The sequence below is a fragment of the Typopeltis vanoorti genome, chromosome 2 (assembly GCF_054136105.1).
Source record: "Typopeltis vanoorti isolate ZY-2024b chromosome 2, IOZ_Tvanoo_1.0, whole genome shotgun sequence".
Lineage (NCBI taxonomy): Eukaryota > Metazoa > Arthropoda > Arachnida > Uropygi > Thelyphonidae > Typopeltis > Typopeltis vanoorti.
Window position 1 is genome coordinate 156,974,367 of NC_143550.1, and position 18,025 is coordinate 156,992,391.

Genomic DNA, 18,025 nt, shown 5'->3' on the forward strand with positions numbered 1-18,025 from the left:
GCTCCATTTCTTTGCCATTCAGGCTTCTTATGTTGTTAGTACCAATCCTTGTAATCTACATTCCATAATCCTGATATCATCTTTGTAATTTCTTTGTGCCCTCTCCACAGCCTGTTTATCCCTTGTGATCCCAGATCTAATGTGTACACACAGTAGTCCAGGTACAATCATTCAAGGCCTTCTAAAGAAGCAAAATGTTCACATAACAAAAATTGCATATACAACCCAGAACATATCTTTGTGTCGATGTTCATTTAAACATTGCAGTTATCTTCTGGGTTGTATTTGCAATTTTTGTTATGTGATCTTGAACTTCAAATTTCTATCTGCCATAACTAAAAGATCTCTCGTTGTTTCAGTTACTCCAAGCATAATCCCATCAATATAGTATATTTAGTATATTGTTGGATATCTCATCATGCCAAAGTACATAACTTCACACTACTAACATTGAATTGATAGCCGTTATCATTTTTCACACTTTCAGCCTATTCATATCACCTTGGAAATACAGTAGCATCTGTGATTGCCCTGCCTATCTTTGTATCATCAGCAAACAGTTGAAGATCTCCTATCTGGCCCATTTCAATATCATGCATATGATTAAGCAACAGTGGTCAAAGAACTGATTCTTGGGCATACCACTGGCCACCTTATATCTGGCAGACCCCCCCCCTCCCCAATATACCACTTTCTGATACCTGTCTTTCAGCCACCACTTATCTAAACCAATAGTTTAGATTCCAGTCCAATATTTTCCACTTTATGCAACAGCCTTTCATGTGTATCCTATCAAATGCCTTAGTAAAGTTCAACAGTATCATAGTGTATCCATTCCCTTTATACAATTCAGCTGTAACATTATTAGAAAATAAGAGCAAATTGCTCTGACATGACCTCCCTTTAGTAAACTCATTCTGTTCCTTGCAAAGTATATCTTGTTTGTCCACTTAATTTTTGTATGTGAGTTCTTACTGATTTCTGGAAACTCTTCACAATCACTAGAGAGAGATACTCATAGGTTGATAGTTAGACACATCAGTCTTTGCTTCACCACCCTTGTGCAGTGGGATTATTATACATTATTTTCCTGTGAGTTCTCTCCTTATCTAAGACTCAAATTATACAAATATGTCAAGGGCCTAGACAGTTGGGTGAACATTCCTTTAGTATATAGGCTGATATTTGATCTGTCTCTATTGCTGAATTCTTATCCAAATTATGCAAAGAATCTTCTCCTCATGCATCTCTATCTCTTCATCCAATATAATGGTAGCACTGTGCACTACGTTACATATAGCAGGTTAACAGATGAAGTGAGTACTCATTATTTGAACTATTGCATTTGCTTCTGAAACAAAGGTACCATCTGCATTTAGTAAAGTTATTCTTCCACTTTCATCCCTTTTACTTACAGCATAATGATAAAATTCTTTTTGGCTGCCTTTAGCCTGCAAAGTCATATCCCATCTTAGCTTTCTATACAACTTTCTATACATACTGCACTTTATGTACTTCATAACTCCTCTCACTCTAATACTCATGATATTTCTTCTATATCATCTTCATCGTATGGATCTATTGCTTAATAAGATTGCAGATCAATTTCACTCCCATCCCAACTGTTCTTTGAACTCTAAGGACATATTCAGATACCACTTCATTTTTGCATCTTTTCAAAACTTTCCATGCCCTACCCTTCCCATTTCGTAAATTAGATCTAATATATATATATATATTTTTTTTATAAAGACCATAGAGTCAGAGACTCATCTAGAAGGTGCCTTTTATCATACATATAGCTCATGATACCATGCCTTAAACACATTCCAATTCTCTGCAGACACTGTGCTTTCAGGCAATGCATTCCAATCATTCATAACTCTCCATGCAAAAACCTTCTTCTTACTCCCTTGCTCACATCCTCCTTATACAGCTTCCAGGGATGACTTCTTGTTCTCCTTCAATCTCCTACCATTTTATGAAAAACCAGTTCAATATTAATCCTATAACAACCCTTTACTAACTTGTATGTCGCTGTCATATTACCCCCCCATCTTCCTCTATCCACTTGACTCTGCAAATTGCATAGTCTCAACCATTCTTCATATTCAACATCAATCACCTCTGGACTCTTTCTCCAACATCTCTTCATCCTTTTGAAAACCAGGTGACCAATTCTGTGCAGAGTAGCCCACATGTGGTCTAATCAGTGTCTTATACAATGGAACTAGAATATCTTTACTTCTACAAGTCAGTGTCTTCCACATTATTGTCAGAATTACTTGTGTTGTTCTCACAGTTATGATAATATCTCCTCTAAACGTTAAATACATATCCACCATCACCCTAAGACTCTTATTTCCTCCAACTCCAACAATATATCCCAGACCAAGAGTAAATTCTACATCTCATCTTATGGGATGTAGAATTTCACTCAGTCTATTCAAGTCTTCTTGTAAGACCACATGTGCTCCACTCCTCAGAGTTCATCACAACTGTAAAGAGTGAATCTATGGAGGACTTAATATTGGACCATATTTGACTATAATTTGATGCTTGAATTCTGTCAACTCATTCAAATTTTCCCCAGTATCTTTAACATACAAGTTAAACAGCAGTGGTCCCCACTGTTGTTGATAATTATCAGACAGCCAATCTCCAATTCAGTGCTCTAGTCTAATATTCAACCCCATCCACTCTAGTTTGACTATCAACTTATCATGTGGTAACCTATCAAAAGCCTTTGCAAAATCTAAGTATACTTCTGTGTATTCGTCTCCTTTGTCCAATGAAGCCATCACTTTATTGTAATAAGTAAGTTGATTACTAAAACATGACCTCCCTTTAGCAAATCCATGCTATCCGTTTTGTCAACCTAATTCTGGATCCTGGTTCTCACAGGCCTCTCCAACACTTTAATAACCACAACACTGACAAAGAGATTAGACTATAATTTGATGCTCGAATTCTGTCACCTCGCTTATGAAACAATACAATTTTGCCTTTCTTCCATTGCTTTGAAAATTGACCCAATGTAAGACTCATATTAAACAAATATGTCAAGGCAGATGTCCACTCCCTGGTACATTCTTTTAAAGCCTTATTAATATCAAATTTGCTTAATTCCCCATATACCTCTTCCTTACTCAGAGTCAGCCTTTCTTCCTTATCATCCACTGCCTTCGAACTCTCCATGATGTCACATTCGCATGGATCAAAAAACCTTTATTAACTGCCATTATATATCTCAACCATATCCCCTGCAGCAGTTTTCTTTTACCATTTTCTCCCATCAATGCCATCCTACCATAATTTTTTTTGTTGTTGTTGTTGCTGCTGGTTACATATCAAAAGGACTCCCTAGGATTTTTTTTTTTTTTTTTTTTTTTGGCTTCATTAGCTAACTGCTGCTCATACTGAACTTTTGCTAACCTTACCATTCAAGTCACCAACCTTGTTTGTTCTTTGTATTCCTAATGGAATTGATTATTACAACTCCTCTTATGTTGCCTCCATAATGCTTTTTTCCTCTGTATTGTGTGCTTCATCTCTTCACATTCATCCATTTCACACCCACCTTATTTAACATTTTGACCTTTGGAATATATTTAGACATTGCTTCTACTAGATAGTTCTTGAATATCACCCATGCAGCATTGCTCTCCTTTCCACCCAACTCTTTATTCCATGCTACAGCTGCAAGCTGTTTCTTGAACTTCTCTCAATCACCAGCCCTGTAGTTTCATATATACCCCTTTTCTCACTGAAGCTCTCACACTGAGGTAATCGCATCATGGTCACTCTCACAAACTAGAGGAAGATTTGACACCTTATTTATGATAGCATCCTCTGATGAAATGATCAAATCCAAGATGCTCGATCCTCATATGCCCTTTGTTACATACTGCCTGAGGTAGTTGTCCCTCAAAAATTAAAAGAAATTCATTAAATTAAATGAATTTCTTAAAGAAATTCATTTTCTTTACTTCTGGTTGCTATTTCATCATCGCAATCTATATTGCACCAATTAAAATCATCCTTTTTGTATTTTCTTGGATAATTTGCTTATAGATTTCCTGGTCACTACCCTCTGCATCACCAGCTCTATAGCAACATCGAACTTAGTATTTCATTTTAGAAATTAAAGATACCAAGTATATAATTTCTTGGTATCTTTAATTTATAATATAACCAAGTGAAAAACTTTCAACTAGCTAAAATATTTTTCATTCTTTTCACCTCTATCTCACACCATACTGCCTCAAAACTACTACCACTACCACCACCACCACCATTTCCCCTTTTTATCTCTGCCTTGTATCAACATGACTCATTTTCTACCATCAATAGCACTCCACCTCCTTTTTACCCTTTTATCTTCACAAAACGCATCATACTCTTCTGTGTCTATTCCTGTCAGGATGTTTTTCTCATCCAACCATGTCTCACATATGTAATAATTTTTGGGTGAATGAACTGAATCAATGCAACCATGTAATTTCCCTTGTTTCTGATATTTCTTGCATTCATATACAACATAACAGCTCATTCCTGAATTAATAACAAGTTTCACTGATACCACTTAATAAATTTGACTTCATATGTTCTTTGAGCCATTTCTTTTTCTCCTTACTTATCCCAGAACCTTCTTCAAATCCAACTGTTTTCTCTACATCTCAGGACATCCTCTTCCCTTTTTTGTCTACACACATTCACATCTTCTTGGAGCATCAACCTTCCTCAAACTGTTTATTCTTCTTTATTCATAAGCACCACTTCAATATTTCTTTCCTTACTTTCCTGCTCTTTCACATCGCTTCTTGCTTGCTCAGATTCATTCTCTGCACTCATTACTCTCCTTTCCAGCAGTAGCAGTCTCTCCAAATGACTCACACCAAAAAATTCAAATGCAGTCCTTCACTCTTATACAGTTCAATTCTTCTTTCAAACTTATTCCATTAACAAACTCCACTCCTTTTTCGTCACACATTTCTTCTAACATATCATTCATAATTCTTGTTCTCTGCCCCATCTCATCACTGTCATTTTAATTTTAAATTATATTAAAAATGACACCTGGTTGTATAATTTTAGAAGGTAGGGATGACAAGATATCTGAACCAAACTTGATGAGCAGAAACATGCAATAAGCATATTGAATCATTACTGAGATTCAGTGGCGCACTCAGGATTTAATCTTGGAGGGGGCTGAGCGCTCAGGATTTAACCTTTGGGGGGGGGAGAGTTGAGTAGACATTTTGCGAATACACACTACACATCGCATACGACCTATAACTGAGCATCTGCAGTGATTGCTAATTCATAAGTAGCACACAACATAAATAAAAAAATGAATTTTAATTAAGAAAAGATTTTTGGAAATTTTTCTAGTCTTTTTTCCTTTTCTTTGGGGGGTGCCCGAGCACCTTGGCCCCCCCTCTGGGTGCACCACTGCCGAGATTGCCATCTTATAAGAATACTTATATTCCACAAATATAAGTATTCTTATACAAATGAAAACAATGATATAATAATTGTATAATATAATATCAATATAAATCTACTATTCAAATATCATTATGTACTATACAATCCAAACAAAATGCTGAAATAGAAAAAAAAAAAGATTTTTAAGAAAAAGATTCCAGATTATGTTGCTTTACATCAAAGAACTGATGCTCTCCCTTTTCTCCAAATATGATCAGATTGGTTCATATAACAATATGTGGTTCATATAACAATATGCCACCCAAACTCACTGTTACTTTGATCCCACCAAACTCTTCTTAATTCATAATCTTAAACCCACAGCTAGCTCATAGTCAGTTTTGTGATGTTTTCATCTAATGATATTTACCCATGAAATGGTCTGCACACTATTATGTTGCTGGTCCTGTATATATTTGACTAGTTTTTGTTTCATTTCAGCTACTTAGGCACAATTTTTACTGAAGATGGTAAACTAAATATAGAAATAGACAACAGAATCAGCAAAGCTGGTATCGTGGGAAGTCAATTGAATAAATTCATATGGAATAAGAAAGAAATTAGTCGGAACACTAAATTAGCTGTATACAAGACTGTGTTCAAACCAATTTTAACTTATGGATCTGAGAGCTGGGTCAGAAGTAAAACACTTGACCAAAGACTAGAAACCGCAGATATGAGAGTCCTGAGAAAGATTAGAGGCATGAACAGATGGCATCAATGGCAATATCATATTAAAAATGAGGATATTAGGAAAGAACTTGACATTGTCAGCATCCAGGAATGCGTTAGCAGAGCTAATCTCAGATGGTATGGTCACTTAAATAGAATGGGAGAGGAAAGATTAGCAAAACAAGTGTTCTCTGCCAGGTTGGCAGGAAAACGACCCAGAGGAAGACCAAGATATAGATGGATTGATACGGTACAAAGTGCCTTAGACGATAGAAATATAAGATCTGATAATGTTGGAGTCTTGACAAGTAACAGACTGATTTGGAGGAAAATTGTAGATAGGAAATTAGTAATGATGTAATTTTTTCATGTAGTACTGTCATATCCTGTACACCCCTTGAGGGTACATGGCAGGAATTTGATGATGATGATTGTTTCATTTTGTTCTTTAAATTTTAGTTTTTATGATTTTAGTTCCAAATTGATAGTTCATTCCATTTATCATGTTCTTTGTTTACCAATTATATTCATGTTTTATTTTTGGCTATTGGTACACATTTAAGTTCACATAATTGAGCTTCATTCTCAGCACCTTTCTCTTATTATATACATCTCTGCTCATCAAGTTTGGCTTCAAATATTTTGTGATCCCTATCTTCTAAAATTACACGACGAGGTTGTCTTTTTAATGGCTTTTTGTATATAGTGAAAATGGTATTTTATCAAATCATGAAGATACTTCATGAATTGAAAGACAGCCTGATGGAAGAAGTGTGACATGTCCAGAAAAGGAAGAGTCTTATTGTTTTCAATCTCAATAGTGTGTTATTGTTTTATAAATCTCAATCTCATCATTTCTTCCGTCAGGCTGTCATCCCTTTACATCTACCATTAACCTACATGGGACAATACATGCACAAAGACTTGTAACTATCCAACACAAAAAGTAAGGATCATTAGCACTCCCAAAAATAGAGCTCTAACAATTTTCTTTAATGAGCAGATCTGAAAATAGGTTCACATAATAAGCAAAACAGTTATAAAGAATGGCTACAATAGAAAAACAGAATCCTTCTCAAGAATGCTGCCAAAGATTTAAAAGAAAATTATAGTAATGCCTCCTGCCATAGCCATTCCTTATATTAGGGGAATATCTAAGAAAATAGAACACTGCAGAAATATGATAATAGTAAGCCTACATTCAAACCACCCACAAAATTAAAAAGCTTATTTTGCTCTTCTAAATATCCCATTCCTCCCCTTGTCTCCCTAGCAGTATACTAAATCCAGTACATCTATAATTTACCCTATGTAGGGAAAACAGGATGTACAATCCCAGTAAGAAAAGAACACAAATAGCACATTAGATTTCTTAATTATGGAAAATTAGGGCTTTCTAATCATGCACTTCAAACGTGCTACAGATTAGAAAGGCACATTTGAAAAGACACCTAGTTCTTACATAGACTGGAAAGGCAACCATGCACCCTTCCATCATACCAAAACATGGTATGAAAGAAAATTCAAAGCCTCTGAGATGATAATCTATCATACCAATCACAACAAGATTGATTTAACAGTTTAAAGAGTCTGGAAGGCCCATCTACAACCCATAGAGCATCTAGGAATAGAATTACAGAAGAACAGAATAGTAGAACTATGAAAACCTCGGAATACAAGAAACGAGGAGAAATATAGATCAAATTTTAACTAGTGGATGATGTACAATAAACAGAACTGCTAAATAATAAGACTGTAGGAATTAAACCCAAACCAATAGCAGCTGTAGTTTTGTAGCTTTGGTAGAGACTTCAGGTTTCTATCAAAACTACACAGTTTCTATCAAAAATACAAGCCATTAAGAAAAAGAAAACCAGGACGTCCTCTTAAATGATTCAACGATGACTTCTAAGGCTGGAACAGGCCATGCTAGGCCTAAATCCTTGATATGCATGATGATGATGATGATCAAAACTACACCAGTTCCATTTAAATAAGTAGAGTCAATGTAAGTGTTCAATTAGTGGCTTTTATTTTTTATTATCTAATTTTTCTCTCTTTTCCTTTCTCTCACTGGAGATCAGGCTAGGGTCAACAGTTGACCAGATCCTACTAGGTATATTGTGATGTAGTTTGTGCTGTAGTGCAGTGTTTCTCAACCGCTGGGCCGTGGCTTGGTACCAGGCCCTGCCATCAATTATAGCAAGCCACAAGAAGTTCTCCTGGAATTTGTCATTTTAATTTTCTAAGCATTTTTCATGAATAAATATTTTATAGTAGAAATATTCTGAGGAGAATAATATTCGTGAATGTGTTCAAAAAGCTCAGACCCAGAACGCCTAAATAACATCTTTGCAGCAAATGTCCATGACCAAGCCGCTATTTTTAAACATGGAGGTATTCATGAATTATCATTAATTTTCAGACATCGAAATCTTTCAACATTTGGGAAAGTGAATACCGCTGTTATGACCAGTTATAAAAATTGCCTGCAAACCGATTACAACAATGGGCAGCGTATTCTCATAACTGAATGAAATAACATCTGTGTTGCAAATGTCAGAGACAATTGGTAAAGGAAGTATAAAGAACATTTTCCTACTGAAATTGACGATCAAGGCAGTCTGTATTCAATTCTCAAATCTAGTAATACTGAATATTGTTTCTTTGCAAGTTCGCATTGTGATGTGTAAGTACTTGTTTTGAAATTCGAGTGCTGTGATTTTTTAAATTTAATAGGCCTACAGATTTAAATTTTAATATAAATAAGAGACAAGGGACTTAATTTTGGTGTTAAGAAGTCTTGTATTGAAGGTGTTTGTGATGCAATAAATAATGATTCATTCACCTCAAGCCTACAGAGCGATCTCTAGGATGTAGAAAAAGAGGGGAAAACTACCAGCACACAGAAGAAAACGTCTGCATTCACTCATAAGTACTTATAATAATATTATAAATTTTTGGTGATCAGAATGGGATATGTCAATGAAAATCAGCACAAATTAATTTAATGATGTTGGCCTGAGGAAACTACAATATGCTAAAGATTTCATTAGTCCAGTGATTGATAACTAATTTAAATGTAATTTTATACTTGTCAACATGCTACACCATATACGTAAGTGTACTAATACTCTTTATGATTATGCCATAATTAATTATTAATACTTATGTTAGTTTAATGTATGAATTTTAAAAAAAATTGGAAAGGTATTTATGAGTAAATTTGTTGGGACCAGGCCCTCGTCTTATAAAGAAAAAAAAGAACTTACAGGTCCGCAGTCTGACAAAGGCTCAGAACCACTGCCCTAGTGTATATATGTATGTATATATATATGTATGTATTCCTGATGATGACCTTAATAAAAATATTAAAATGTCAAGTGTTATTTTCATTTAGTTTGATGATGATGATGAACAGCCTATTTTTCTACCCACTGTAGGGTGAAGGCCTCTCCCATTACATGAGGTTTTTGGGTCTACTACTCCCATGGTGACTCAGTCCATATTGGGAGAGTGTATCTATACTTGGGTGAATAAATGTGTGAAGGTGGAAGACAATCACAAACATCCATGCCTACGTGGAAATCCCACGTAGGCATGGATATTTGTGATTTTATGTTCATGGATATTTGTTCGAATCTGCATGGATTCGAACCTGCAGCCTCTTGGCTGGAGAGCGGATACGCTAACCACTCTACCTACCAGAACGGCACTCATTTAGTTTAAAGTAAAGCAGTTGCTCTTACATGGAAGTTTATCTCCACAAACTTGTACACACAATGAATTATTCTTATTATTGAATTGCAGGTTTTTTGGGGAGGTTCGCTTTAGTTATGTGCATTGTTATATCACTCTAAGTAAGTTGGCTGTCAGAAATAGAAAATTTAAATGTATTCAGGACATATAAACAAGCAGTCTCTTAAAGTTTTTTAAACATTGGTATGTAGTTTAAGCTAATACAGAATCCAGTTTAGTTTGCTAAGTTGGAATTGCCAGCCTATCCTTGTCCTTTCATGAGGTGCACCACAAGAAGGGAGGATTGGACACAGGTCAGAAACACTCTGATTAATTCTCTGTATTCCTTGCAGGCTATTTGGATATCTTCTTCAGTTATTTTGCTTCGACTCTTAAGTGACCCACCATCTTACTGGAAGTTTTGTTAAATTGATGTTGATTTAAATAAAGTGGTGGTAGTGACAAATGCAGATTATTATCAAGTTAGGATTTGATAAATATGTGAAGGAAAAGAAATAGAAGTGTATCTCTATTCTACATTGAAGGTTCACCTTGTTCATGAAAGGAACTATTCTTAAACTATAATTTAAAATTAATGAAATCAATATTTTGCATTTGAAAAATGTGCTGCCTAGAATCATTTTCTTTCATATTTCATCATATGATATATCTGTTTGCTTTCCAGTGGTTCCTACCAGACCTCCTACTTTTTTAACTCCACTCTCAAATGTGATGGCTCGTGCAGGTCAAAAGTTACGTCTAGAATGCCATGTTAGTGGTCAACCCCAACCACAGCTCACCTGGTTGCATGATAGTAAACCTATCAGGGAGAACAGAGATGTGAAAGTAAGATTTTAATTATTAATAATAGAAATGCAATATTTCTACTCAGACATGCAAAGTGATATATCATTGATTTTATCATTATGAATTGCCCTCTCATGATGAGTGCTTGAAATCCAAAGAGGTGTGACATAATAATAATTAATAGACCTTCATAGAGTCTGTATCATTATGGAAAAAACTCACTGGTAGCAACATATATGCTATATTGTACTTAAACTCATTGATACTCTTCGTTTTCCAGTAATGCATTTCACTCATTCAACTCTTAATGCAAAAAATCTGCTTCTCACTCTTTTGCTCACCACACCTACTTCTGCAAATGGTCTCTCATTCTTCCCATCTCTGTCCCCCCCCCACCTGTGAATAATTCTTTCCACGTTAATCTGGTAGAACCTCCTCCCCAAAACTTCCTCTGCCTATCAAACTTTTCAGTTTACAGTTTATGTTCTCTCTACTTGTAATAATTAAGTTCCATTGTAGTAATCGTAAAACATTAGCCACTAGAGGGCTGCAAGATGTGTAGTGTTAGAAAAGAGCTCTGGAAAAGATAAGTGCTATTTTGAGTAACACAATGGTGGTACTCATGAGGCCAACCAGTGTGACTAGGAGAGCACCGCAAAAATTAAATGGCATTAACAACATAGTCTTTTCAAAAATAGTTCAATGTCATAAGTGTAATAATGTATGCGTGGCAGAATGTGAGAGATGTGTTTGTGGAGAGACTGAATAGGAGATGAGCAAAAGTATGGATTTGTAAGAAATGCGATATTTTATTAGACTGTGAGTTACAAGTTAACAAATGCAAAACACACTGAAGAAATAAAAGATGCCATGAATGAAAGAAATGGAAATGGAACGGAAGCTAGTGAAACTGAGGGAGTGAAAGAATGCAAGAATGTAGAAACGAAAGTTGTGATAAGGGAATGAAAGAAAGGTAACATAAGCAAGGTGCAGCAGAACGACAGGTAGCAAGACTACACGAGTGACAGAATGAAATTATCAGAATGCAAGATTTGATGCAACAGTATTGAAAATGAAATAAGGGATATGTGGAGTGATATTGGACATTTAATGGGATTTAATGAAAGTGTGCAAAAGAATATAATGAAAGAAAAAAGAGTAAAAGAGGTGACAAGTGATTTCAGTATAGCAATGTATGGAGATTCCGTTGTTAAAGGATTAGTTAATGAGAGAGTTCGTAAGGTCTGCTATCCAGGAGGAAGAATGAGCATGATAATTCAGGCTTTGAACATGAGGAAGAAACAAGCAAGAGAATTAGTGATGGTTGTGGGGACAAATTATTTAAGTGGACATAAGTAAAATGTAAGGGTAAATATCAGAAGGTTATTGAGAAGAGTAAAAGATAACAGCATAGTGGGAAAGGTTTTCAGTGTTATGCCGAGGTATGACAATGATGTGTTGAGATGGAGAGCCAGAATCATGAATGGAATGGTAGTGGAGCTTTGTGAGGAGAAGGGAGTACAGTTTATGGATTTGTGCCATGTGTTTGAGGAAAGAATGGAATTATACGGGCATTATGGGTGGCATTTGAATGCCTTTGTAGTGAGAGTGCTGGACAAAGTGTTGCTAAATGGAAATGCAGTGTGTGATGCAAGCAAGAGAGAAGTAAGAGAGGTATTGAAGAGACAGAAATGCTTGACAGTGGAAACAATAGTAGTGTGAGAGGTGAAGAGAGAATGGGAATGCAAGAAAAACAGGAAAATGGGGGAACCTAGGTGGACAGGGAGACATAGGACAGTGGATGTTGAAAGTAGCAGTGAATGTATATATCAGCACAGAAATTGAATATATTGTGATGTGGGTGGGGAAGTTGAGACTGAGCAAATATATGTGGTGAGCAATGATAAACTTGATTGGGCAAGGGGAGGTGGGGAAATCACAACCAACAAGTGGCTTGGATATTACTGGTTGTGATTTCCCCACCACACCTCCCCTTGCCCAATCATGTTTATCACTGCTTACCACATATATCTGCTCAGTCTCAACTTCCTCACCCACATCACAATATATTCCATTTCTGTGATGATCATACATATATACATTTCTCCATACATACATTAAATATGTTGTCAGTTTAATGAACCTCCCATGATGAGTCTGCCGACACCACGGAGGGTATGATAATAACAATAAAAATTTACAACTTTTTTTTGGGGGGGGGGGATGGGATTTACCTTACACCAGTGTTTCTCAATCTGTGGTCTGCAGGAAGACTTAAATTAAATAAATATATAGATTAGATTTATTATGTTATAAATGGCACAGTTTTTCCCACATGTTGATAAAACTGTGCAAACTGTGAATAAATTTATTTCCTGAGAGTTATATTAACACATTAATTTTCACTTGTTTTAGCTTCATTATGATGGAAGTGAAGCCACCTTAATAATATCAGAAGCTTTTCCAAAGGATGCAGGAGTATACACAGTTGTGGCCAAAAATCCAACAGGAGAGGCTACTTCCACATGTTCCGTTTCAGTAAAAGGACGGCTACCATTGGAAACCTCGTAAGTAATATGTAAATTAAGTGGTGGTGGTTGTATTTAGTACGCTTTTAAATAGTTAAAACTAAAAGTTGTACTATGCAATGTTTTGTTTTCCAGAGTTCATAATATATCACCATCATTATTTCCCAATATGTATGTCTAAGGAATGTATATTGAATGAATATTATAATATGCTAGTAGAATAGCAGTTTTAACTAGTACTATCAATCTTTTCAATATAATACCTTCTTTCAATCTGAAGATACTTCAGATATGATGAGCAACTAGAAATTCTAGTCATCCATCTGTCTATTCATTGGATATTATCATGCTGTTTTGTCTCTCAGATGCTTGGTGATGTGCCACACCATGCCTCACCAGATGATCCTGTTGTATGCTTTTCTGGAGGGTTGAACTCTGTGATGAACAATTACTCCAGATGCACCATCTATCCATCTCATTCCTGTTTTTCCAGATACTTTACCTTCTATTACTGTTTTGAAGTCCTCCTTCCATCCTTGCAGTGTGTCCAAAGTATTTCAACTTTCTTCTCTCAATATCCTTAAGGAATGTTCAAGTTCTGCCAATCCTTCCTAACACCTCTGTTTGTCCACCTTTCAGTATATGATATTATCAACAGCCTTCTCTAACACCAATTCTCAAAAGGCTATGTTTTTCCTATTAGACTATTTTAAGTTCTAAGTCTCACATCCATAAGACACTGTTGGAAAAACAACTGCATCCAAAATCCTTAACTTTCTTCCTGTGGAGATAGATCCATCCTTCCAGATTTTAGACAGGTCTCTGACTGTTGTGTTAGCCATTCCTAATCTCCTTTTGATGTCTTCTTCACATTAATAACGAATACTAGGTACTCAAATTTGCTGACTTCTTCAATTCTTTCTCTATTAAGGTACATTTGTTTTGCAGAGCTTCGTTGTCTATATTTCCTTTGAGAACCATAATCTTTATTTTGCCAGGATTGAGTTGAAGTCATCTGTTCTTGCTGATCTCATTAATTTTGTCAAGGATTTGCCCTAATTCTTCTTTATCATTGCAGTGGAGTACTGTATCATCAGCATACCTCAGATTACTGGTCAATCCACCACTATCCTAATTCCTCTCTTAAGCTCATCTAATACTGCACACATGATGTTCTCAGCATAGATACTAAGCAGATGATAAGAGAGTAGGCATCCTTGCCTAATTCCCTTTCCAACCTGAAGCCAATCAGTTAATCTTACACCTGTTCTTATCTTGCCTTCTTGCTCACTGCACAAGTTAGCTATTAACCTAATTGTGTGTTGAGGAAAACCAATTATTTTTTACTTCCCATAGTTTCACATGCTGAATGCAGTCAAAAAAGCTTTACAATAGTCTATGAAGCACATTACCACAGGAAGTCTAAATTCCTTCTACTTTTCGATGATCTGTCCAAAGCAAAGGATTGGATCTCTGGTACCCTTACCTTTCGTAAAACCTGCTTGTTCCTCAGGGATCCCTGCCTCAATTTTTGCCTCAATCTCAATCCTAATAATAATGATATTTAATAAAATCTTGCTTGTATGAGAGAAACTAATAGTTCTATAGTTCTTGCAATCCTTCATATCTCTCTTCTTATGCAGTAGTGTGAAAATGGACTTATTCCAGTCTCTAGGCTATGAACCTTTCTCCCATATCCTTGTAATCCATATTTGAAACACTTATCCCTCCATCCTTTGTGTCCTTAATTAACTCTGCTGGGATTCTATCTGTGCCCGGGGCATTATTGTTGTTAATCTGTTTAATTGCTCTTTCAGCCTCATGCCTAAGTAGAGGAGGTTCCAGATCAAAATTTTCCTTATCCTTCTTGCTGTACAGTTCATCATAGTATTCTTCCCATCTGTGTTTGATTTTCAGTTCTTTAAGTACTGCTTCATTCCTGTCTTTGATGACATTCAATTTGGGCTTAAACTTGTGGTTTGGTCACAAACTAAATGAAACAATGAAACATCCTTTTATAATTGGGCCTCCTCATCTGGAATTCTATCTCTTCACATTTATTAGTATAAAAATTTTCCTTGTCCTGCCTGGTGGCTCTTCTGACTTCTCTGTGTATTCTCTTATATTCTTCAGTCCCTGTGTCTCTTTGTTTCGCCAACCACCTTCTTTCGATTAGATCCTATATTGAATCTGTTAGCTGGCTATGAATTAGCTAGTCATCTTAGTCTTCTAATTGGGCCAAGATACCACGATACAGGATACTTGGCTGTGTCCTGTATTCTGACCCTTACTAGCTGATGGTCTTCGTGTGTAGAGGCTTAAGTGCTGTGAGGACATCATGTTGGAGGCTTAATGGATTTTTTACAACACTCAAAAAGAATTAAAATAGAATTTAATACTTCCTATATTTCGTCCTAGTCACTAGGACATCTACGGGGATTACAAAAACAGTTAATGTAACATACACACAAATAATGAACAATACTGAGCCCGACCACGTGGGTGACAAAGTCCTATCTAGTTGGAGCGCCCTCTAAGGGCAGTAGTAGGTGGCCTGGAATGTAAGGTGGGACCTCTGGTGATGAGTGTTTCCCAAATCTTCGGAAGCTTAATACAACCGAATTTATTCAGATTTGGTTGGTTTTTGAGAGCTGCTGCTGCTTCCAAGAAAAGTCTCTCTTTCTTGAATTTGCTGTGGTGGAACATGGTGGTTTTCTTCCAAGATACCCTGTGGGTGGTATCCAAAACATGGTCAGCCAAGCCTGAATGGCCATAGTTGTGTTTGCAGATGTAAGACTTGTGTTCCTCTAAGCGGATGGATGCTGATCTGCTTGTCTGTCCAAAATATGCCAGCTTACAGGAACAGGGTACTTTGTAAACTCCAGGCAGAGAGAGAGAGGAGGGAGCTGATCTTTCGTAGAACGGATAAGGGTAGCAAGTTTGCGGTGGGGCTTATATGCTGTGTGTAGGTTGTACTTTTTTAGTATCTTGGCTATTTTTTCGGATGTGCCACGGATGTAGGGTATGGTGATGGCATTTTTAAATTCTTGTTGACGAGAAGGACAGGGAATGGGGGAGGAGTTGATTATTTTTTTGATACTGTGATCACTGTAGCCATTGGAGAGGAAAGTGTTGTGTATGTGGTTAAGCTCAGTAGTGAGGGCGGTTCCACTGGAACAAAGATTGTAGGCTCTCTTGGTAAGAGTTTTAATAATGCCAAATTGTTGAGAGGGGTGGTGGTGGGAGAGTTTGTGAATGTATCTGCCTGTGTGTGTGGGTTTTCTGTATACAGTGAAGGCAAGTGTATCATTAGGCAGGGGTGTGACTAAGGTGTCTAGGAAGGGTAAGCAATTGTTTTTTTCCTTTTCTATAGTAAACTGGATTCTTGGATGTAGGCTATTGAGATGACTGAGGAAGGAGTCTAACGTGTCTGGGCCATGAGGCCAAGTAGAGAACACATCATCTACATATCTTAGCCAGATAGAAGGTTTGAGTGGGGCTAAGTCTATGGCTTGTTTTTCGAAATCTTCCATATAGAAATTGGCAAGGGGGGGTGAGAGGGGGGAACCCATAGCGGTTCCCCTCTATCTGCTTGTAGATTTTGTTCTTCCAAAAGAAATACCCAGAGTTAATGGCAAAGGAAAAGAGATCTAAGATGTCGGGGGGAAAACGTTTTCTAAGAGAGATAAGGTGTCAGTTAAGGGAATATTGGTAAACAAAGAGGAGATATCAAAGCTTACCAATATGTCTGTCTTATTCAAGGTTAAATTTTCCGTGAGGTCTTTAAAGTGGGTAGAGTTTTTTATAAAGGAAGTGTACCTTCAGGTGAGGGGGGTCAGAGAGTTGGCCAGCTGTTTAGACAGTCTATAGCAAGGTGCATTGATGGCATCATCTACTATAAGCCCGAGTGGGGAATTGGATTTGTGGATTTTTGGTAAACCGTAAATTCGGGGGGGGGGGAGCTGAAAAGTTTAAGTTTTTTTGTGACGTCAGGGGGCCAGGAAGATACTTTTTTAAGTAAGATTTTTAATTTCTTAACTTGTGTTTTTGTGGGGTCGTGTTCTAGCGGGATGTAAGTAGCGCAATCGCGGAGTATAATGTTCATTTTACGATTGTATTCAATGGTGTTAAGAACGACTGTGGCATTACCCTTATCCGCTCTAGTGATGACAATACTTTTTTCTTTCCGTAGTTTCAGGAGAGCAGTGCGTTGGGCATAAGATAAATTACTTTTTGGCGGCGATGAATGAGCGAGAATGTTAGCTACGTCAAGTCTGATGTTATCAAGCACCGGCACTCGAAAGAAGTGGCGGTGCTTGACGTAATGGTTAACATCAAACGGGGGATCGGTTGCTTACCGTCGGAGATAGCCAACAACATCAGACTTGACGTAGCTGACATCCTCTTTCATTCATCGCCACCAAAAAGTAATTTATCTTATGCCCAATGCACTGCTCTCCTGAAACTATGGAAAGAAAAAAGTATCGTCATCACTAGAGCGGATAAGGGTAATGCCACAGTCGTTCTTCAAAAGTCGAACCAGCCAATAATAAAAAGTATGACAGGAAAAATAGATGTATGAGTGTGAACATGAACAAAATGAAGGATAGAGTGCTGTATGGAGACTCGTTAGTACGAGGTGTGATAGTAGAGGATTTGACAAAATCGTACTAACCTGGTGCGACCATAAAGGATGTAACTGAGTCTATTAGAGAGCAAAAGGAAAGGGTGAAAGAAATGATTGTTGTGGCAGGTACGAATGATTTGAAAGGAGACAAAATGGAAATGAT

General features: G+C 36.7%; 1 protein-coding gene across 1 annotated transcript in view; it reads left to right on the forward strand.

Annotated features, from left to right (window-relative positions):
- The window catches only part of LOC150109560 (coiled-coil domain-containing protein 141-like), a 451,763-nt gene that overhangs the window by 323,872 nt on the left and 109,866 nt on the right, over window positions 1-18,025 (forward strand). The window contains exons 25-26 of the mRNA XM_090409020.1: window positions 10,586-10,746; window positions 13,123-13,274. Coding sequence (XP_090265146.1) covers window positions 10,586-10,746; window positions 13,123-13,274 — 313 coding nt within the window. The remainder of the gene's footprint in view (window positions 1-10,585; window positions 10,747-13,122; window positions 13,275-18,025) is intronic.